Here is a 23,208-nt window from a genome sequence, read left to right as displayed (position 1 = left end):
GTCTTCTTAAACTCCCAAGTGAGTGTTAAAAAACATTAAATTTTGAATTATGAAATAAGTCCACAGGAAGGTGTTAAGAACAGAACTGGATGATATTCAAGAGAATGTTTTTATTTAGGCTAATTGGACTATTATCCCTTGTAGAAACCAATCTGTGTTCATTGCCCAAGAAGTTCTCCTGATAAAGGAAAAAGTATAAAGGTGGTGGTGCTAAATTAGAAAAGCTGACCTGTGTGGTGACTTGGGCACCAGCTGTGAGTGGTGAGGACATGGGATTCTGCAGCCAGAAGCATGGGATGCAAGCTTAGCAGGAAACCTGTGCTTACAGCTTTCCTGGCTGGCCCTGCTGGTGCTGCCTCCTCCCCTCCCGTGCTCTTTTAAGGCTTTGCAGTGAAAGAGTTTGCAACAATGGTTACATAGTTTTTTCCATGTTTGGAGCAGATCCTTTGTGAGGAGGCCAGACTGTGTGAATTCAAATAGCTTCAGGTAGGTTTAGATGTTCTATACCTCAAAAAGAGTTCCTACTGTCTGATTTCAAGCAAATCTTTTTTTGTAAAAACCGTTTGCCGAGTAACATAAAGAGAACATTCTCATGTGTAGTGTGCTGGACCCAGCCAGTGACATAATCCCTCCTGTATTCATTCACATGCTCTGACTCTCCCCAGAAAAGACCTTGACAGACCATTTCTTCTAAAACTACATACTGCTAATAAACTTTGAATTGCATGGAATTATAATTAGCTTTCCAAGAGCAACTTTTTTTTCTGTTTTCCCTGTGCATTTTTGCCCTTCAATCAGAGCACCAAGAGACAGTTAACCTAATGGAATAGACTAGAATTCATAGTTTGTCACTTAGCATAAGTAAGCTTTTTCAGCAGTGTTTTTTAAATATAGGACATGTATTTTTAGAGTGGTATGGGTAAGTGATTGATGGTTGGGGGTGCAGATCTTCAGCTGTTTTTTGCATTTGAAATAATAGAGAGACATAGTGGTTGTAAAAGCTGATGGCTTAATAGTCCCAAAATTCATCTTTCTTTGCAGATAGATAGTTACTGCATTAGTTACCTATCAGGTTTCTGCATGCAGCTGGGTTTGGAGGTGCAGAGCTCACCTTGAGGCACAAGGGCACGTGGCTTTGGGTAGTGTGCCTTCAGCCAGGGGCAAACCCATTCCTTGATGTCCCGCAGACACCCTGTATCCAGCATGGAGCAACTGTACTGGGCAAACCTTTGAAAAGGCTTTGCTTTGGGATTTGGCTATGGAGGTTTTAGGTTGTCTTTGAAAAGATATTCTAATTTTATAAGAAACCTTTTTTTCCCCATTGTTCAGAAATCCAAGGAGTTCACAAGTAAGAAAGTCTGTAAGAGAAAAATGCATTGCTCTGGGCAATGAAGCTTACTTTAGATGAGGAAATTTCAGTTTTACTACTTTGTAAAACTCCTAATTGGTGTTATTAAATCCCAGCCTCAAATGAAATACAACAATTTGCAAAGAAATTGCCTTGAAAATTAGGCTTCCAAACATGACTCCCTTCCCCCTTTTAATTGCTACATTTCTGTATGTTCGTGTAGAGAAAATAATCTGATATTCTGTAATTATTGCCTGTGCTTTACTTGGGCTGTAATAAAAATATGTGGATGCACTTGTATCTGTCTTTGTGTTGTATTTAATGAAAGATAAGAGTCCTGAATAAGTTAATACAGAAATAGGAGGTGCTTTACCTGGTCATGGAATGTTATGTTGTTTGAAGATAATTTCTACAGGAAGCAGGGAGCTTTCCTTCTAATGCTAAACAGTCTTCCCCAGGCATGCCTCTCTGGAGTTCAAACTATTCCTTGGGAGACTGGATATTTTGGTAAAATCTAAATGCCTTGAATGAATTGGGGCCTTATTAACAAGTATCATTCAATTAAGGAATGTATTCCCTTTTGGTTTCCTAAAGTAGGTGACTTGAATATTTACTTAAGTGTTAGCAGTCATCCCAAAGGAATTTCTATCTTAATTTCTATCTTAACATCTTAATAAGAGACCCAGCAGTGACTGTACTCTATAAAAAGAATCAGGATCTAGGAAAGCAATGATACATGCTTCAATCAAAATAGTATTAGCCAAGTCATCCCCTGCCTGTTCAAAATAGTGAGTGGGTGTGTGTCCTACAGCCAGGCCCTGTCCTTGGGTTTGGAGCACAGCCCAAGAGCTGCCTTGTGTGTGACAGAGCCTTGGGCAAGGGCAGTGCTCAGAACAAGGAGCAGAGCTTTGGGCTGCTGGGCTGGGTTTTAGTCATGTCATGTTAATGCTTGCTATTTACCAGATCATTTCCACCCATAATTAATGCCATTTTATGCCCTCTGATCCCTCCACCGCCAGCAAGGTTGTTAGTAGGGTAGAGCTGTCTCTAATTTTTAAATATTTCTTTATTTTGCTAAGGGCATTGAACAAGCTGGTGAAAAACCAGGAATTCTCAATCTTCAAGTCTGCCTATGAAGTAAGGGTTGCCCAGTATTTTCAGTGATTCCCTCAGTAAAAGGCACAGGACTGGCCATATTATATTTCTTAGGAAGCAAAAAAAGCAAAAACAGGTTGAAAAAGCAACCTGCTTTAAATACATGAAGTGTTGTCAACTTAATATCTTATTAATGAAGGAAGAGAACCTGTGCTCAGTCAGCCTGTGCTGATGCTGCCAGGCACATCAAAATTGTAGTGCCTTGTTACTCCTGGCACACTTTAATAAGCAAATAGCAGCTAAATAATGTATTGACAGTCAAGGCAATTACATACAGACAATTTATAGAAAGATAATGAGTTTGGGGTCCCCCCCTCCTTTTGGGATTAGATTAACTGTTGAAACAGTACAAATAGTCTAGAAATGTTCTCTAGAAGGAAAAAAAAATGGTAGGTGTATGAGTTTGCTATATATGGAAAAAAGAAATGTGGATTTTCAAGCTGGTACAATAAATGGTCTAGCTGGCAGCTAACCTTTGATTTTTATTTTTGTACCTCCACAGAAAAAGCATAGCCTACTTGTGCAGATGAGATACAAGCTGAAAAGAATGCTCTTGTGTTATATCCACTGCTACTGGCTCTAATAACTTCCCCTCCTCCCTTTTTTGTGTGTGTCTTTAATAATCTTGACTGGTGGAAGTGCCTCTGTAAATCGCGTGAGGATTCCAGCGGTTTGGAAGTCAGTGTCCACCTTGATCTTTGAATATGGCTTCAATCTGATCATTGAATGGATTCTCCTTGCCAAGCACTTGAGGCCACTCGTGTAGTGCCTTCTGCCAGGTAATTCCTGTTCCAAGGGCTGCAGCAATCTGCAAACCACAAATATTATTATATTATTATTGGTTTCTTGTGCCTTTGTAATATGGTCATTTCATGCCAGAGTTTAGAAGACCCCACCATAAGGCAGACTGCCCAGTATAATCATGTGATGGACTGTAACCTCTAACCAAAGGAAGTACCCCATTCCAGCTGCTCTAGCAGGGCAAAATCTTCTCAACAGTAAAAAAAGGGTGGGGGCCATATATCTGCAACTCCCTGACCCATCATTTGATAATGATAGTCTGTCTCCAGCCACTTCCAGATGCCTATGGTGTCTAGCCCATAAACTGCTATTTAAAAACCCTGAAGTCTGATTTTTTTTTTTTTTCCCCCTGTGAAACATTTTGAAAGTATGTCAAAAGCACTGCCTGGGTATAATGCATAAAACTCTGGCAAGTCCAAAGGAATTCATGCTCCCAAATGCCTTTGGTTCTTCTAATAAATGTTCTCTGTGCTCTCCTGGGAGGAAACCACAGGTGCTGAGGAAAAAGAGGCCCAATTATTTCTAGTTTCATAACTAACTGTATCTGATGCTCTAAGTTTGCACCTGCTACTGGGTTGCCTTCAGAGTTTTTTTCCCATGAGACCTGCAGAAATGGTAGAATAGCTTTTCTCCTCAACATCAGTCTCCCTCCAGCTTTCACAGAGCTTTTTGCCCTAGAAGTTATGTACCAAAGAGAAATTTTATCTGCTGTATTGCCAGGGCAAAAAACATCAGTGTTAGCAGAAGGGGACAGAGAGAAAAGCCTGAGTTTCCCTTACCCAAGTTTTTACTTCTGCCTTCTAAGGCAGTTTTATTTTACTCCTGACCTGCAGTGATATTTGGCCTATATGGGAACTTTATTTTCAACCCAAACTTTTCAACACACTGCTATTGACTGAAATTATGAGGTTTAAATATGGCTAACAAAGCCTTTTTTTTTAAAAGGCCAAGGTGGGTTTATGAAATCAAATTATTTGAGTACTGTTGCTTTGGAATTTGGGAAGATACTGGAGCCTGTGGGGAATTTTTATGTGCTACTCTTTTAATCCTGTGCTGGAAAAGAAGCTCTAACTATGGTCTGGAAAAGAAAAATCTTTCTTTTATTAAAGGGCTCATGTACAAAGAGTAACATTTGTGGGGCGGAGGCTCTTAGGCTCTGGTTAACAAACTCAAAGTTTGTTAAGCTAATGAAGGAATTGGGACAGGGAAGAGGGATAGTAGAGATTTGTTCATTAGAGGGTTTTCTCCTGGTTGCAGTTTCTATTGTGAACAAATGTTATTCTGGGACACCCTATGGCAGCCAGGGGGCTGAGACCCATCCCTGTCAGAGTGGTCCATTCTGGCATGGTGGTCTCCAAACCTCCTTCACAATCCTCCCTAAGCCTTCCCTGTGTTTTTTAGTGGGATCGGTGGGGTTGCTTTAAAAAACCCGATTGTCTTTGCATGGTACACCCTTTGCAAAGGTATCCCTGGAGGTATGCTCTACAGTGTTCAGACTACTGCTGACTCTTATTTAAGGTACGTGTGCTTAGACTGCCCTAAATTGAATTAGGTTCTGCGCACACATAATTTCTTGACGTCCCGATGATTTCAATAATTAATTCTGGATGAGTAGTTTAGCACAGAGAAAGGTTTGTGAGTCTGGAAATTGATTTCTTGCAGGTCTTTTTTAAATTCCAGACTTCTTGCACTTTGAGACGTGGTATGATTTTTATAAGCTTTGCAATTTTTTTTTTTGTTGTGAAAATGACAACCCCTAAGCAAGTTTTTAAAAGGGAATATTACCCATTCCTAACAGAGCTCTGGGTGACTGCAACTGGGAGGCAGCTGTGGTTTTTCAGCAGCTTCTGGCTATCTGTTTTCTCCTTCTGCACCAAACAGGTGATAGGCATGATTCTCAGTGAAGTGTAAATACCCAACTCATCTGATATGCGTCACTTCAGCTTTCCCTCTATTTCTGGCTGGAACGTGCTTTGCTATGACTTGAGGAAGAAAAAGGGAGAAGCTAATCACACTCAAGCTGTGCTTTCCTGCCTGTACATAAACATTAAGAGTCTTCCAAGCATCTCAGGTTCCAGTTTGTGATGCTCAGGGCTTTCACATTCTCCCTGGAAACATCATAAAAGCAAGAAGTGAAGCCGTTTATGCAGGATCCTGTTGAAATGCATGGCTCTGTCATCCAAACAAAGCAATCGACTGTTCTAGAGGGAAGTGGTGTCCTTGAAGCCATCTGGCATTCACAAGGATTTGCAGTAAAATTTTGTAGTAAGGAGGAGATGCTGAAGAAAATCTCTGGGCTCCCTCTATAGTCACTGGGAGGAGAAAGTCAGATTTTTTTCCAAGGACAACCAAGCTGGACTTTGGGGAATGGTGTCTCAAAAACAGCTCTAGAGGGAACTTGGGAGGACTGTGTGAATCACTTTGCTTTTAGGTGCTAAAAGTAAATAATGTGAATTTCCTCCACCTCCATCCTGAGCTGTTTGTTTTGGAAAAAACTTTGTGGAGGCAAATTTTAGCTTTGAAACTTTACTGGAATGCAGCTATGCCAAACATGAGTGTTTTGTTTGCTCCCTCCTGTTTTCCAACTTAAAAAAAACCCAAAACATTCAGGAAAACCCTTTTCCTGTAGGTAATTTACAGGAAGGGAATGTAGTGTAGAGCTGTCTCGAATTTTTAAATATTCCTTTATTTTGCTAAGAGTATTGGATAAAAACACAGCAATTCTCCATCTTCAAATCTGCTCAACAAATCAGCTCTTGGTATTTATCCCATCCTTCACAATTTTTTCATATAAAATATTGCCTGGAGTGGAAACCATGTGGGCTAGTTTTTCCAGCCTGGGTGCCTTTTTCCAATGCATGAAAAACTGCACTAGCTCTGATGGGACAGGCAAGTGGGGCCTTTTTTCTTATTTTCTTTTCCTTCTCCTTGCAAGGTATGCATACTTTAATTAGAATGGTTCAGTTCCCTCCCACATCCCTCCAGAATGTGTGGACCTCTGGACTCATGGATATACATGCTGACACCTGATTCTGCCATGTTTATACCAGCAGACACTTTCTTTTTTGGGTTTTTTTTTTTTTTTTTAATTAAAGACACAATGGATAAACAGCATGTAAAACTCGGGGGCTGACAAGAGCCACCAGCTTATCCTGCCCATGGCTGTACCACAGTGATTAGGGATCACCTAGTGATCACTTTTGCCAGCTCAACCTTGGGTTGAAAGGGACACAGAAAGTGGTTCCTTCATCCCAAACTTCAAAATTTCTTTTTATTGAAGGAAAGAGATAAGGTGTTCCTGCTTTCCTTGGAGCGCTTCTCAATCCAAGAATTTGGAAATATTTGTCAGGTGCTTCGATATCTACAGAGGGAAAATTCAGCAGAAAGGCCCTGGCTGGGTATCTTATCTGTTGTATTTATCAAGCTGCCTGTGAGGTGTGGGGAATAGCTGCAGGGATGGAAGTGAGAGCCTCTGTTCACTCGACAAGCTGCATGGAATCAATCCTCTCCCGCTAGGCACCTCTATGTGCTACAAAAACCATACCTGGCCAGAGGCATTCATGTCAGGAGAAAGTAAAACTTTAAATAAAACTTGTATGAGTAGTGAGTGAATTGTATGTCATCTTCCTTAAGAACACTCTAAAATAGCAGTTTCTGCTCACACTTCCCCTTCTATTTATTAAGAGAGTCACTCTTTTGGGGCAGAGTGCTCTGTCTCAGTCCAAAAAGTGGTAGTTTGATAACAGACTTTTCTAACAGGAAAAGAAAAATGGATTTACAATGGTGGATGTTTGGATAAGGCTAATTAATAAATCCTAGGAGGACAATAACTCACTTGAAGTGAGGCATATCTACAGCTGGCACCTTGACTGTAAGGGAAAATGTACCTATAAAAGCATTAACGTCATCCTAACAGCAGGAGGGAGAGATCATAACCACTGCAGGATGCCAGGTCCAGAGGGAGTGAAATATGGCAGTGCTTGACTGCATCCTGTAGCTCAGCACTCTGGGGGCTGCAAGCAGGTTTGCAGCTGCCCTTCAATGTCCTTTTGTAATTTTCTTGTGGCTTAGGAAGGATCCTGTTAAGATAAATATTTGCTGCCTTCAACTCTGTGCTACCTTGCAGCTGCTGTTGGGATACAGGATGTGGGCAGGAGGCTGGATGAAAAGCCGTGATATGACAAGCCTGGCTCCCACTGTGGCCTGGTGCTGGGGGGTTATAAGAAACCTCAGGCCAGCCTCAGGCCAAGGAAAGAGAGGAAAATAATGCAGAAGTTTCCATTACACTCCAGACTTCGTATTGCAGTTTCCCCAGATGGCAGGGTTGGGAATGGGGTTTGTTTCATCACTGTTTTCACTCTCATTTCATTTGCCAGGTTTTCTCTAATTGCTTCCTTGCAAAAGGCCTGCAGCAAAAAATCAAGGCACACTTTCTCCACATCCCCAGGCTGTGAGTTCACACAGCTGTCTCCTGGTACTTGTATGGTAGACAGGCAGGAATTTCTGCTATGTAGGAGTCCCTCTTCGAACAGGAGGATCTTTTAATTTGGCAAGGCTAAACAAGGCACTGTATCGCCCTGAGTGACTAACATGGGTGTAAAAGATAGCACCTAAAGCATCTATTTTGCCTTTGGACTTCCCCCTGCAGGTCTCTCCTAGCTTAAGTGACAGCACAGGCAATGGAGAAGCTGCTGAAATGCTGGAATCCATCAGTGCTTGCACCTCACTCCTGCTGAAGTGCTTCTCCTCTGACTGCTCTATCCCAGCCTGGAAAGCAGCATGGCATTGGGTTATATGGAGGTGGGGTTGTGGGACTCAATGCATGCAGGACATCATCTCACAACATAAAACTGGCCCATAAAATTCCCCCATGATTCTGAGCTGGGGGAGCTACCTAGTGGCCCTGCCAGTGGCTGGGCAGCGTGGTGGGGTTTGTTTGCAGAGGAGACTGCTGCTTTGCTCTGCATGTGTGTTTGAATTTCAGGTAGTGTGTAGAAAACCAACTGGCTTTGTTTGCAGCTGACTGCAGAACATGGTCTCTCTATGTGTTTTACAGGGTTGGGAAAAAACTAATTTGAAGCAAGCATGGTGGGAACCAGGCAACCTCACACTAGATTATCAAACCCAAGCAAAGACTTACAGTGGAGCAGCTGCTGCTTCTTCCCTTTTGTTTATTTCTGCAATAAACAGACCATAAACCTTCTCCTGCCACCTGTCCTAGGAGGCTAAGCAAGCAAGTGAAAATGTAATAATATGTAGATGCTGAGCATAACCAATTTAAATTAATAACTTCAAAAAGGATCTTTGTTCCAGACTATGACAGGCAAACCTTGGAAGCTGCAGGGTCGGGTCAGGGCTGGAGGGGACCGGTCTGATTTCTGCAGTGCTGCCCTACTGTCCTCATCCTGAGAAACTCCCACAGGTGTTTGAGCAGGCAGCTGGCCAGCCTAAGTGGCAAGGATGGATTTTTGTGTATTAAGACCTGTTTGGTCACAATACTGGTCAGTGAGGGGAAGAGACAGAAAACCTTGCAGGAGTCAGAGCAGAGTGCAGCCATCAGAAATATCAGAGATGTCGGTTCTGGGGCTACAGTCATCATTTAGCCATCATTTAGATTGGCCAAAGAAGGCACTCAGGCTTGTATCAGCAATGGTGTGGCCAGCAAGGCCAGGACAGTGATTATCAGCGTACTCAGAATTCGTGAGGCTGCACCTCAAATCCGGTGGTCAGTTTTGGGCCCCTCTCCACAAGAAAGACATTGAGGTGCTGGAGCTTGTCCAGAGAAGAGCAACAGAGCCAGGGAACATTTTGGAGCACAAGACTTACTGAGGAGCAGCTGAGGGAACAGAAGTTTTTTACCCTGGAGTAAAGGAGGCTGAGGTGAGATCTTAGTGCTCCCTACAACCTAAAATGATGTTGTGATGAAGTGGGGGTTGGTTTCTTCTAACATGAAACAACTAATAGGACACGAGGAAATGGCCTCCAACTGCACCAGAGAGGGGTTAGAGATTGGTTATTAGGAAAAATTTTTTCAGGGAAAGGGTTGCCAAGCATTGGAACAGGCTGCCAAGGGAAGTGGGTGCATCACTATCCTGGAGGTATTTAACACATGCTGCTTAGGGACAGGGTTTACTGGTGGACTTGGCAGGGTTATAATGGTTGGCCTCCATGATCTTAGAGGTATTTCAAACCTAAACGATCCCACGACTCTGTCCCCTTTAAAACAGACAGATTCCCCAAATCTGCATCCCTGCAGCGTGCCAGCTGGGGCAGCAGTAGGCACCGACATCCCACATGCTCCCGCATCCCCCGTGCTCCCACCCATCTCCTGGGCTCGGGTTTTTACCTGGCTGGGGTGGAAGCCATCGACTGGTTCGATCAGCTGCCAGGGCTCACCTCCCATCTTGCGCCACTCCTCGGCCGCTGCAAAGAGCCCAGGCGAGGGGTTTTATCACCAGTGAGATGCACGGAGACTCACCCCCAGAGATGTACCTCCCTCCTCCCCAAAGCACACGACAGCTCTGCGTGAAGATGATGATAATTCACATAGAGTTGTCAGAGCCAATAGTGTGTACAAGCCCCTCTCCTTGGGGCAGTATTTAAGCCTTTATTGTTCTTTTTTTTCCTCTTGCGATATTTATGCAAGGAAGTGCTTTGAACATAAATGATCGTAAAACAATTCACTTTCCCTCCCAACTAAGATGGATGCTGTAGCAAGTAAAGTTGTAAAATATTTAATACTGATTGAATAGTTGTACATTTCCCATGTTAGCTGCATCTTCAGCAGTGCAAAAGAAAAAGTAGAGATAAAGAAAACCGCTTTTTAGAGAAAGAGATGGTAACAGAATATTCACATAGGCTGAAGTCTGCATGAACAGACTGTCATTTTTGGTTACTTATCTTGCAAGTGGTCTTTTTCAACTCCAACAAAATAACCTTTTGAATTACATAAGCGTGACATTCAATGCAAATGATGCTGTGCTGTAAGCCCTGGAGCCATTAGAGAAGTAAAAAGCTTTCTCTCTTCAAAAGGGCTGCAGAGCGATCAAACATGGGACTAGTGGATGTGGCATTAACAGACTGTAAATTCAATAATTCCTTTCATAATGACAGATTAAGAATTCTTAATAGCATTATGCAAGCATCCTGTCAGGAGGAAAATGTTCTCCATTCAAGCGGCACAGTTTGATCCGGTCCCACCGCTGTTTTTTGGACCCTGGCTATTGTGTCAAAAAGTGATGTCTGGGTCCCCATGCTAAATCTAATTCACAGAAAGGTGATATTCCTGCTTTGACTATAGAAACCCACTTGTGATGCTTCAGGAAGTGCCCAAAGTAACCTGTTTTAAGACATGGAACTTGTAGGTTTGTTTCAAATTTACAGTATTTTGGGCATAACACATATTTACCCTAGACTGCACCATGCACTGCACATATAGATGCACACAGGACTTACCTAACCCATTATATGTGATATTGTACGTGGAGTACAAGGCTGTGTACTGTGTTTCACTTTGTAGAGAGACTACTGTTCAAGTGCCAGAAACAGCAGAGGATAAAGTAAGATATATAAAATTTGTATCAAGATAGATCAATTTACGCTATTATACCTGACCTCCAAAAATCCTAGAGTAGTTGAGCAAATGCTCACCAGCTGAGTATGTCCAGAGTTTGTCTTAGAAATGCCTTGGCTGGACTAGACTAGAGTTTGCTCCCATCCACACCAAGGAAAAGGCATAAAAAGCAACCCCTATCCCCCTCTTTATTGCACTGCACCACAAAGGAATCACTAATTTCTTCAGTCAAGGTCAGCATGTGAGCTTGAGTGTCCACCTAAATAGAATAAGTGGTAATATACTCAAATTTTACTCAGAGAAAGCTGGGACCTGCTATGTACATATATATGCCCAGGCCAGGCTGAAATCAATGTACTCAGTGTGTAACCGCTGTTAAATATTTGATGTCTGGAGAGTTTAGGGGAGGATTTGCTGCTTGCTTCAGAAAGAGACCAGAAAAGTAGGTCAGCAGCCTTAGCTGGCTTTTGAGCACACTCGCGATCTGACAGCTTTCCTGATGGCAAGCTCCAATCCTTGGCTCTAGGGCGGCAGGAAATTTTGCAAAGTGTCTTTCAAAGCTAATGTTTGTATATGCATGTGTGATTTTGTTTACTTCATTTATTTAACACGATGTAATCAAGAACAGCAAATTATATTAAGATGTTTCCTTTTGTGAAAGCAAATAAATTAACTAAAGTTAGTAATTTAACTTATTAAAGTAATTTGCCTACCCAGCAGGTAGTTCATTCCAAATCCTAATGACTTGTTAAATATTAAGTAGCTGAGGCAAAAGCCATCAGGAGACTTGGACACCCTTGAAACTCTGTGCTACGAGAATGCACTTGACAGCAGAACCCACCTCTCTGACAGAAACTTTTGGACAGAAAGACTGCCTCTCCCATCCTCACTTCTTTACCTCCTCCTCCTCCATATGGTGTTCATGAGACCCAGAACCAGCTTCCTGAATTGGGTCATGTAGGATAAAGTAAGTTTATGAATTTTGATAGGATTTGGCTGCAAAATGATATTTTTTTTTTTTAATAATCTTAGGTGCCATGGCAGCTTTGTGCTTTCAAGGACAGCCAAGCATTAATGGGGAGAAGCATTAGAGAAGTACACTTTAAAGTATTGACAGGGTGCTTCTGCCCCTTTGTGGCTTTGGATTTAGATGTCTGCATGCTGGGATTTAAAATATAGTCCCCAGACAAAAATTTTCAATAAGGACCACATGGAACTACCTCTCTATGTGAATATAAAAACAAGGAAATGCAGATCAAGCCTTTTTCCTTATTATTATATATTATTTTTTGAATGTAAACATTCAGGCTATCTGGTAGAGACCCCAGAATGGCAAGGGCTGGAGCTCCTGCCCCATGAATGGAGGCTGAGGGACAGGGATGGTCCATTCCAGGGAAGAGCCTGGGGAAGACAATTAAGATGGGGCCAGTGCACAGAATTAAAAGCAGTGCATACTGGAGGGGGAGAGACTAGTTGTAAAATGGGAGATTCAGGCTGGATATAGAAATAAAAAGCTGTTTTCCTGCTTTCCCACTACTGTCTAACTACTTGAAATATGTTGCCCAACTGAATCCCTCGTCTCATGCTGATCCTTATTATTAAAGACTGTGTTCCTCCTTGTGATGAATCTGAGCTGATGCTGGGTGTTGCCTCAAGCTGGACCCCTGTGCATCTTGCAGGGCAACCAGAGCAGAGAGGGGTTCAGGGAACTCAGGGACTGCCCCCAGCCCCACAGGGACACTGTCTGCTCACACTCATGCATAGCGACAAAAGTTTCCTGGATGTTTTAATTTATTTTTATGTGTCAGTTTCAGAAGAAAGTGATTTAAGTAATGCACTTACCTAATGTCACTAAAGATCACAGAAGGACAAGTTTTGTAAGCTCTTCAAGCCAAAAGTTACAGTAGTATGTAGGTGTTTAAAGAAACATAGGAAAGATGCCAGTTATTCCTGGGAGAGGTGCTTCTACTTTTGGGAACAGTGAGAGGGTGGCTGTGTTATTGAGGCAGGAAAATGGCTGATGGAAGGCTTCCTTCCCAAGGCACTGCTCTCCTCCCAGAGGAGGGAGCATGGAGCCCAGTCAGTGATGAAGTAAACTACATCTCATGAAGTCTGCTTTGACCACTGCAGGTATGCATCTCCAGCCTAGATAACCCACTATAAAAGCAATGTTCAAAAATAAACCCAAATCTTACAGACCAATATGGTTTGCACTGAAAGGTGTCAGGTTACCCCAACCATGGAAGCCAGGAGAAGCTGGAATTAAGGATACCTCCTTGGCCACAGCCCTGACAGCAGGTCACCTAGGCTGGCTGACTTTACTGCCCTTCTCCTGGTACAGAGCCAAAATATGGGGAGCATATCAGCAGGCCAGAACTTGAGTAAGTGCTCTGTGAGAAAGACAGGGCAAAAAACAACTTACTTTGTCTCAGCGGGAAATCCATGTAGAAAATATCAAAGCTGGCAAATTTCTCAGATCTTGCTATTTCTTTCAGGACACTGGAAAGTTGTAACGCTCTCTGCAAAAATTAAACAATTTAATGACTGTTCATTGCTATTCATGTTGTTGCTTTGCATGGATTCAGCTTTTGTCACTGATATGCAGGCAGGAATTTGAAAGCTAATGTTGCCCTTTCAGCTGGAGGACCAGAAGTGAAATGGGGCTCCTCATCAGAACATGGACTTGCACGAGCATCGCCAGCCTTTGGACTACCCAGCTCATCCCCACAGGTTGCTCTGAGGGCTCAGCTGATTTCATAAATTTATTACAACATATGCTTCACTGCAGACCTCTTTTAGTAGTGTCCCTACCCTAATATAAATATTCTAAGTTCCTTGCTTTTGGAGCTCTTTCTTAAAGAAACACAAAACTTTCCTACAAGAGAAATGTCCTCTTTTCCTATTATCTTTGCCACCACTAAGTTGGGGGTGATAGTGCTTATCTATGCAGACCAAATTCCACCCTTACTTTCAGAAGAGTAAATTACCACCATTGAGCGTCTGCCTAACTGATACATCCAGTGTAATTTCTGCAGCCATAACAGAGATCATGATCTCCTAAATATTTAAATTGTGCAGTTTGGATAATAACATAGACTATTAGTTTCAGACAGGGGCTCAGAATGATTAATTCATACCCTGCAGACATATGCATTGTTCATGGACAGAAGTTACATGTACTCTATGTTCCGTATTGTTGGTATGAATATATAAACTGAAATCCTGCAAAGATTTAGGAATGTGCCTTATGGCTGTCTCTGAAGTCAAGAGGGACTGGGCATAAAATGAAATACCTGTGTAAGCTTTGGTGAAATTAAGATCATATTTTGTTGTTTAATGAATGCAAACATTAATACAACCATACACAGAGACAAGACCTTTGACAATATTTGGTTACTGGCTCCTTTTACATGGCTGTAAGGGACTGCTGGGATTAAAAATCAGCTTGTACCATAAGAAAATAAGAGGCTGGTATTATGTGTCATTCACTTCTGAGCCAGATTTTTAGGGTGAGTTTTAAGACATCTCTGTTCTGTTTGTTCCCATTCCTGCACTGAGCCTGGATGCTCCCTGGTCACACCATCTGGTGATTAAGTCCACAGAAATGTGTCTGAGGAAGATTAGCACAAATCCCAAATGAAAACAGGGTAAGGCTCTTGCTCTCAGGACCTGATCCCACAGCCAGAAAAATCTGTGCAGCTGGCTTGTCATACCAACAGCTAACTTGACTCAAAAGCCTTTTCTTTCTTATCAGGTACATTTTCTTCTTAAAGAACATGAACCTGAACAGTTTTGTCTCGGGGAGATCACATCCCTTGAGCATAAATTTGGGTAGCTGAGAGGTTGTAACAGGAATACCTTTACAAATCCCTTAACTTGAGCATGCTGCCTCCCAGAGCCTGAGAGGCATTTGAAAGAATAATATTTCCACAACTTCTCCTCGCCTTTGGAAGAAAAAGACTGTTCTGACGTCTTGCCTTTGAGGCAGACTTTGGGCTTTGCCTTTGGGCTTCTCTGCTCAGACAGAGGGCAGAGTGTCTGAGCAGTGGGGTGGTCTCATTGAGACTTACCTCCGAGGTCAGATTCCTGAGGGTCTCATTGGGGGTCAGCCAGCCGCTGCAGGGGCTCACCTGGGCAGGCATGAGGAGAGGGCCTTTAGCAGCAGACCAAGATGAAAGGGGGGCTCCTGAGCTACAGCTGCAGACCTTACCTGGAGGCAGTCGAGGAAAGAGTAGAGTTGACTGTATGTGACATCCTTGTTCAGTTGTCCTGCAAAACACAGCGAAATATCAAGTGCCCGATGGCCAAATGTGACTTCATTCTGCACGTCTGTGCATTCCCATGCCTTACACCCCTGGGTGGCAAGAGGCACCCCGAGACCCCCACCATACTCCCTACCCCCAGGGTACCCTCCCATCACCAGAGCAGGGGTGCAACAGAGGTGCCAGCATCAAGGCATCCTTCCTGCTACGGTGCCCATGTCCCCACAGTGTGCAGAGCCCCACAGCTGATTCTCCCATGTCCCTCTCCTGCCTTTCATAGGTCTCACATGTGGGGTTAGTCACCACAGCCAATGCCACCCTCCAAAGTGCATGACTGATATTTTCCCATTAACCTGTCTCTCACCCGACAAAGAAATGCAGGGTTTACAAAGCTGAAGGGTGCCTGTACACACTGACTTTCCCATTTACTTTGCAGAGGTTGGCCTTAAAAGGGAGAAACAATTTTGCTGTCATGGAGGGAAGTGGATATGCTTGTGTGGGTGAGGAAATTCAAGCACCAAGTCAAACACCCAGCTAACATTCCCTAAAACTCACTGTGCTATGCAGTAGCCTGGCTTGTTGAGAATCTCAATCTTTTTGCTTCTTTGGTAACTACAGCTAAGATGGCAATTAAATGGCCACATTTTTTTTTTGTATTGGTTGTCCTATTGTTTGTACTACACTGATCATCTCATCAGGCTTTGATGCTTTTGCAGTACTGAAATAAGAATTTCTTATTGCTGTTTTTAGGAACTGTGAAGTATAATCTCTGCCAAGTGAAATGGGCTTCTCAGGTTGCTTTGCAGTGGCTCCCTGATAGAGATGTGTTTCCTGCCTGTTACACAGCTGCCCATCACCCAGCAGCAGTTCCAGCTGCCCAGGAAGCAAAAGGTGGAGAGTTCAAAGATCTAGGAACACTTCTGGCCATTTGGAGGTTCCAGATGCCTTGAAGCTTGAAGCATCAGGCCCTGGGATGGGCTGTTGTAGGGACCAGGGATTTGACAGAAAGACAGACTGATGTCTGGTCACGGCTGACTGGCAGCCAAATGGGGAAACCTGCTCACAGCCTGTTGGAGGATGTGCCAGAAGGGATCCCTTGCTGCAAAACGTGCTGCTTAGGATTAATTGGGTCCCTCCAAGGCAAATCAGCCCCTCTGAAAATTTTCCAACTGATCCTATAGTTAATCAATCCTGATTTGGCTACGTGTTGTCTGTGATAATTAGACACCTAGTTAGAGGAACTGTTGCTGTGATAAACATGCACTCAAGGGAAGAAATGGGTTTAAGTGACTAAAAATTAATTATGACAGGTTTCCCCTGCCCTGAAAGGGGTAAGATTTTTATCTTTTTTTATTTTCTTTTTTTTTTTTCCCCACATTGGTGCTAGAATAGTGATTAGGAGAGAAAAACACAGGAATAGAAATGGGAAAGCTGTGGGCCCATTGGTAATTACTAGGGAACCTTGGGGAAACCACAGCACAGCTGCAAGCTGTCTTACCCAGTGGTTGCCAAAATCATCTGAAGTTGCAATCTACCATTTTAATGATGTGATTTAGCTTCTCTCTTTCTTTGCTGGTGAGAACTATTATAACAACAACTTCCTGCTTGTCACATGCAAAAAAGATTATTTTACTCAAATACAAGTAAGTACATGCTTTTGGTCTAGAAAGCTGAGAAGTGAGTGGTCTGTTAATGGGCTCAGAGGTACTGTGTCATTCACACCCTGAGATGACAGGCTCCCAAAGGCAGCCTCAAAATCTCTGAAAAAAATGCCCCAAAGTACTTTACACTCTGAGGGAATGTCCCAAAACATGCCTGCACACAGTATAAGGTTTCAATCATCACATACAGGTAGTTTAGAAGGTTCCAGGCACACAGTGCTGGCAGAAAATGTATTTATCTAATATCAGAAAAGTCTTTTGCAACCCTCTGACTTAATTTTCTGCCTTGGTCCACATTCAGTGCTACTACAACATCCACCTGCCAGTGAGCACAAACCAAATGCCCACCTCTACCCGTAACAACAATCAGGATGAAGTGCAGGCAGGCCAGTCACAATTTTGGGCCAAGCCTGAGGTAGAACAGCTTGTGTACTCCACCACAACATGTGGTGGAGTGGCTTGGAGCTGGGTGGGTATGTCTGGTAGGGGAACCAGGCAGAATAGGGGTGTAACCTGTCCTGCACTGGGGATGGTAAGAGCTGTTGTTCCTACTTCTGCAGCACAGCCAATATCTGCCTCTTAGTTCTCAGGTCTCCTCCACTCTGTCAGGTTTGCTTGAAGTCATCAATAGATTCACAGACATTTTAGGGAGAGACAGCAACATGAATGGGCAGACAACCAGGAAGAACCCCAGAACACCTCAAATTTACCTAGAGGGTGGTATCTGTCATGCAGGTTATCCCAGAGGAAGCGACCATCTACCAAGCCTGTTAAAATCACATGGCTGCCATTTGGAAGATGGGAGTCCAGGTATCGCAGAGCTTGCACCACATTGGAGAGCATTTCCTTGGGTGTGGTCATGTGGGCCAGCGTGTCACGTTCCCTAAAGAAGAGGATGCCAATAGGACATTGTGTCAGGAATACTATGTCCCCAAAAGGGCACTGAAACAGTGTCATTTTCTCTGTTTGCTGCTCTTCCACACTAAGTCAGGTGAATAAAACATTAGAAAAATGCTGTGATGTCTCTCACTTGTCATTGCCAAAATAAGATGAGATAAAAAAACCTCCATCCCTCAGCGTACCCCATCTCTGCTAAAAACAGATGAGTGAATCTCTTTTTTATAGAGTGGAGTCCTTTTGTGGGTTAATCCCAGTGGGCAGCTAAGCATCACACAGCTCCTCACCTGCTTTCCTTCCTTCCCTTCCTCCCCAGTGAGACAGGGGAAGAAGAGAAAGTAAAAGCAAGAAAACTTGGGGGTCAAGGTAAAAAACTAAACCAAAGCAGTTATTGTTCAATAAGTGAGGAAGAAGTAGAAGAAGAGAGAAAGCAAACAAAGAAGTGATGCAAAACCAAGCCCTCTTCACAGCTGGGTGAAAGTAGGACTTTTCCCATGGGTTCCTGTGCATATCTTGCCTTCAACATACTCTCTGATTATGCAAGGTAGGAATATCTAAGGTAGCTTTGTCTCTCACATATCCCACACCTCTTTCTACAGTTCTCCAGAAGGGCAGGAGAGGGGTCTGGACAAACATGTGAGCTTAGAGAGAGGTGATACCTAAGATTAAAATAGTCCATTGGGGTACAGAACCTGTGTCAGTGTTCCACATGGACTGAATTCCCACATTTTGTGACTCATTGTCAAGCGTGAACCTCTTCAAGTCAGATTTCCCAGCTCAGGTTTATCCTTCCTCTCGTATTTAGCTGTAAATGCTGCAGGAGTGTGGGGGGAAATTAAATCCTAAAGTTGAAATACATTTCAATTTATATAAGAAAAACAAACAAGCAAAACCACCCCAGGCTGCCTGGAGAACACTGCTCTAGTTATGTTATTATAGCAACCACTTTATTACAGAAAAAGCATTCGCACGTTCTCCCGCCTCAGAGCTGTTGCTGAGCTCTCATGGTGCACGTGTCCATAGCAGGGGCTGACAGCAAAAGGGGGAACACATCCCTGAGAAGGCTGTCCCATCCCATCAAGAGAGGATCCATCCACCTTGGGAAGCAGGGTCCTGGGACAGTTTTCATTCTTTCTTGGTGGTGTAATAACCCCCTTCAACACTATAGGCTGGGGACGGTGTGGCTGGACAGTGCCCAGGCAGAAAGGGACCAGGGGGTGCTGGTGACAGCAGCTGAACATGAGCCAGCAGTGTGCCTTGGGGCCAAGAAGGCCAATGGCCCCTGGTCTGTACCAGGAATGGTGTGGCCAGCAGGAGCAGGGAGGTCATTCTCCAACTGTGCTCGGCACTGGTGAGGCCACACCTGGAGTGGTGTGTCCAGTTCTGGGCCCTCAGTTCAGGAAGGATGTTGAGATGCTGGAGCATGTCCAGAGGAGGCAACAAGGCTGGTGAGGGGCTGGGAACACAAACCCTGTGAGGAACAGCTGAGGGAGCTGGGGTTGTTTAGCCTGGAGAAAAGGAGACTCAGGGGTGACCTTATCACTCTCTACAGCTTCCTGAAATGGAGTTGTAGTCAGGTGGGGTTGGCCTCTTTCTCCAGGCAACAGCTGACAGAATGAGAGGACACAGCCTTAAGCTGTGCTGAGGGAAATTTAGGATGGATATCAGGAAAAGGTTTTTACAGAAAGGGTGATAAAGTATTGTAAAGATTTGCCCGGGGAGGTGGTGGAGTCACCATCCCTGGATGTGTTTACAAAGATTGGATGTGGCACTCGGTGCCATGGTTTAGTTGAGGTGTTAGGGCTGGGTTGGACTCAATGATCTTGAAGGTCTCTTCCAGCCTAGTCATCCTGTGATTCTGTGTGGCTCAGCTGACCAAGGTGTTCAGAGAGAAAGGTCAAGAAGAAAGAAAGGGGATGTCCTTCTGAGCAAGAAGGTTGCACTAATGACTACCCTCATTGTTTTTCAGTGGTTCTCACATTTTGTCCTCTTAATTGTGCTCTTTGCTTGTGGAAAAGCAATCACCTTAGATGCCAGGAGGCTCCATCCACGTCTTTTCCTAAAGAAAATACTTTCATCTCTTTCTTGGCTTCCCAGGGGTAAGAGAAGGGCAAACTTGATGCTTGCAGTGCTGAGCAAGCTGCTGGTGAATTGGGTCAGATTCCTTGTCAGTGAACACCACAGAAGCAGGAGTTTTCCAAGGCATTGTTGTTCTCTCTCAAGGTATTCAAAATGTTTGAATTCAGAGGGAGGGAGTGGGTGCTGAGTCCTGTGTGGGAAAACCATGTTCCCTTAGAAGGATTTGGGATTCTTCAGTGAGCTGCATTTTGCACACAAAATAATAATTGGGTGAGTTTCCTGGGCCCAGAAATTTATCTTAATGAAGTATGTGCTGCTGAAGTGCTTGAGACTTTCTAGCAGGGAGAACTGAAAAACAGCATTAGGATTCAGGTTTATACTTGTGACAGCCACCAAATCAAGCCACTTTTGAGATAAGACTGTGGATTTGCTGTGAAATTACTTCATTTCGCCTACAGGTGTTGCAGCACTTGATTTCAAAATACTGGTCTGATGTAAGGCCTCTGCCACAAGTAAACATGTCAGCATAAGCCCAAATTAATATGACATTCATAACTCCACTTTCTCTTGTCATGCAGTATTGAAGTCGTGCAGGTATGTCAGTGTATTTCTTCACATTTCCTTTCTGTGCCAGGCTATGAAATTAAATCCAAATGAGAAGAAAGCAACCTTGTAGGCACGTTTGATTTTGGCTCTGCCATACGGACTCCGAGGTGCCTGGATGAGCACCAGGGCCTGTAGTGGTACCCTCACCTCATTCCCTGGGCTCACTGCACAGGGCTGCTATGCCCAGGCACGAGGGCTAGGGGTGTTGCCTGCTCACACACTATTTTTAGGGCCAGAGGGATGCAGCAGCTCTTTGGTGCTGATAGCTGTACAATAAAGGGGTATTATGCTCTTGCTGGCACTGGTGTCACTCTGTACAGGGTCCTGTCACGGTGGGCTGCTGCTCACCCTGCTTTGCTGCTGCCACCTTGCTGTTTGCTGCAGATGTCATAAGGGCAGGTCTGTGAAGGAGAGGCTGGAGAAATGGCGCCACACCCAAAATGCTACTAATATTTGCAATAACTACAGCATTTCAGACTTCTGGTGCTCATTTTCTTGTCTGGTTTTTAGTTTTTTTGGGTTTTTTTTGTTCTAGGTCTTTGTATCCCATATTTACCTCAGTGGGCTGAGAGATACCATTGCCATCTGTCTTTATTTTTCTAAGCCCCCTGTTTGGACACCACGGTATGGAGACTACTGGGAATGTGTAACACAGGCTGCCAATTTCATTATCTTTTCCCTCTACAAACATCCACATTACTCATTGCCCCTCTCTTTGCATTGGGATGAAATACCTGCATTTTAACAATGCTTTGGGAAGAGCTGTGTCTCCAGCATGCTCAGCACACCACCCTGTTTTGAAGCCAAAATCAAAAAAGAATAAGGCCAGGAAGGCTGTATTACTGCAGTTTAAAGCTGTCCTTGAAGAGGGTTTTATTTGCTAAGCCCTAGGTTTGAAGTCAAGCCCATTGGGTGCTCTGCATCCTCTGTAACCTCTGTAGATACATCAGAGCCAGGGCAACCACACAGCAACTGGACACTGGAAAAAACCTCTCTCCACTGTCCATCCCCCTCAATGGAAACAGCGTGATGCTACAGAAGCTGTGGCATCTTTCCTTGCAGGAGTCACAGGGATCACTACAGCCTGATAGCCTCTTTTGATGCTGTGAATGTTGTTTTGCAAGAAAACAGACAGAAAACAGCAGTGAGAATTTGAGCAGACAAAAGTCTCTGCCAGATAGTGAATGCTGGGATAAAAAGACATCAGAGTTTCAAGCAAGCATTTAATACTGTTCTGGAAGGTTTTGGAATATACAAACGGGTGAGGCAAGATCAAAAATGGATTAAATTTCTGGAAAATTTATTTTTACTTCAGATGAGTAGAAAGCAGTGTTAGAGGCAGGGTACACAAAAGGAATAGCCTGCAGAATGAGGATTGAAACAAAGGAAAGGACCTAAAAGGTGTCCCTGTGGCCCCACTTCTGTCGCAGCTGAGGGCTCCCAGGCTCTGCAGTGCAAAGGAAAGGCCTGCCTTTCCTCATCTGGAGCACAACACCTGGCAAAGTTTTAACCCATGAACCTCCTGTTAAGCAGTTTTAGTGCACCAAACCTTTCATGGCCACATCTGACAGGCTGCATATAGCTCCCACTTCATTATACAATCTGCAGGTGAGAATTTTCAAAACCTTTGGAAGGAAACTTAGCTGAGTGCACAGCATTTATTAAAGTGAGTGTTTTGAAAGTCTCTGTGTAAGTAAGATCGATTTCTTCTACGTACAAGAAAAGCTAAAGATTGATCGTGATGAAAAGAAAGTTGCACTAGCAGCAGCACTTGGACCTCCTGTGAAACCAAAACTGCAGGATGGATGTGCTGTGCACTGGCCTGGTTGCAAGGTGTTTCCTGCCTTCCCACTACCAGGAGGAAGGGAAGAATCCAGCTCGTGACCTCTTGGTGTCCCTGTGAGCATTGTTAATGGGTGATACCAGAGCTATTAGTTTTGAAAGCTTCAGTTCATTCTCCTGCAGAGCTTATGATGTGAGTAAAGCCATAAAGACAAAACAACTCATCAGGAGAACACAGCAAAGAGTGCAGGCAGCAGAGGCAGGGTGAAAATGGACCTTGACAGGGGATTGTGTTGTTGTTCCTCAGAAATGATGAACCAGTCGTGTTCTCCCTCCTGAGAGGAGGTGGCACACTGGATAAGATGGATATACATGTTTTTAAACAGTCTTTTTCCCCTCCTGTTGTTATTATTAATTTCCTCTGCTAAGTTAGAAATAATTACTTCAGACATACCACTGGTCATTTTATGACTGGCTTATAGAAGAAAGAAAGAAAAAATTCAAGCTCCAAATGAGGACTGGTAGGTGCCTATGAAAATACAGGTAAGGAGACAACAAGTATTTTCAGCAGAAAATTTAGAAAGAAGGACCCATAGCAAAGAACAGTGCCATCATGGAGAAGCACAAAGCAGGGAGACACAAATGTCCAGACAGTCAGCAGTACTCTAAAGAAGTCAAATTGATGCTACTATAAATGTTAATTTAGTTTACAGCTTACCCGTTGCAGACATCATTCCCAATTGTAGCGTAGATAACTATGGCTGGATTGTCCAGCAGCTGGTTTCTGGCCAAACTAAAAGATAAATATGGAGCTGTATTAACAGGAAAATACACTCTCAGTGACTGAATCACACACCATGCTTGTGTGAGATCACATTTGGAAGTATCCCGGTTGGATATGGCCAATACTCAAATGACTGTGCTCCTATGTTAGAGAGAGGTGTTTTTTTCAGGTTTGTTTGGTTTTTGGTTTTTGGGCTTTTTTTGGTGTTTGGGTTGGGGTGTTTTTGTTTTTGTTTTGTTTTGTTTTGTTTGGGTAGTTGT

General features: G+C 43.6%; 1 protein-coding gene across 1 annotated transcript in view; it reads right to left on the bottom strand.

Moving 5' to 3' along the window:
- Positions 1-90: 90 nt before the first annotated feature.
- Positions 91-23,208, bottom strand: part of AOAH (acyloxyacyl hydrolase) — a 75,623-nt gene continuing 52,505 nt past the window's right edge. Inside the window, exons 16-22 of the mRNA XM_023919428.2 lie at positions 22,883-22,957; positions 17,511-17,683; positions 15,088-15,146; positions 14,948-15,007; positions 13,300-13,396; positions 9,651-9,727; positions 91-3,311 (exon numbers count right to left, since the gene is read on the bottom strand). Coding sequence (XP_023775196.2) covers positions 3,183-3,311; positions 9,651-9,727; positions 13,300-13,396; positions 14,948-15,007; positions 15,088-15,146; positions 17,511-17,683; positions 22,883-22,957 — 670 coding nt within the window. The 3' untranslated portion in view covers positions 91-3,182. The remainder of the gene's footprint in view (positions 3,312-9,650; positions 9,728-13,299; positions 13,397-14,947; positions 15,008-15,087; positions 15,147-17,510; positions 17,684-22,882; positions 22,958-23,208) is intronic.

Source organism: Cyanistes caeruleus, chromosome 1 (genome assembly GCF_971803275.1).
Source record: "Cyanistes caeruleus chromosome 1, bCyaCae1.hap1.1, whole genome shotgun sequence".
NCBI classification, from domain to species: Eukaryota; Metazoa; Chordata; class Aves; order Passeriformes; family Paridae; genus Cyanistes; species Cyanistes caeruleus.
This window is presented reverse-complemented; position numbering and strand designations above follow the sequence as displayed.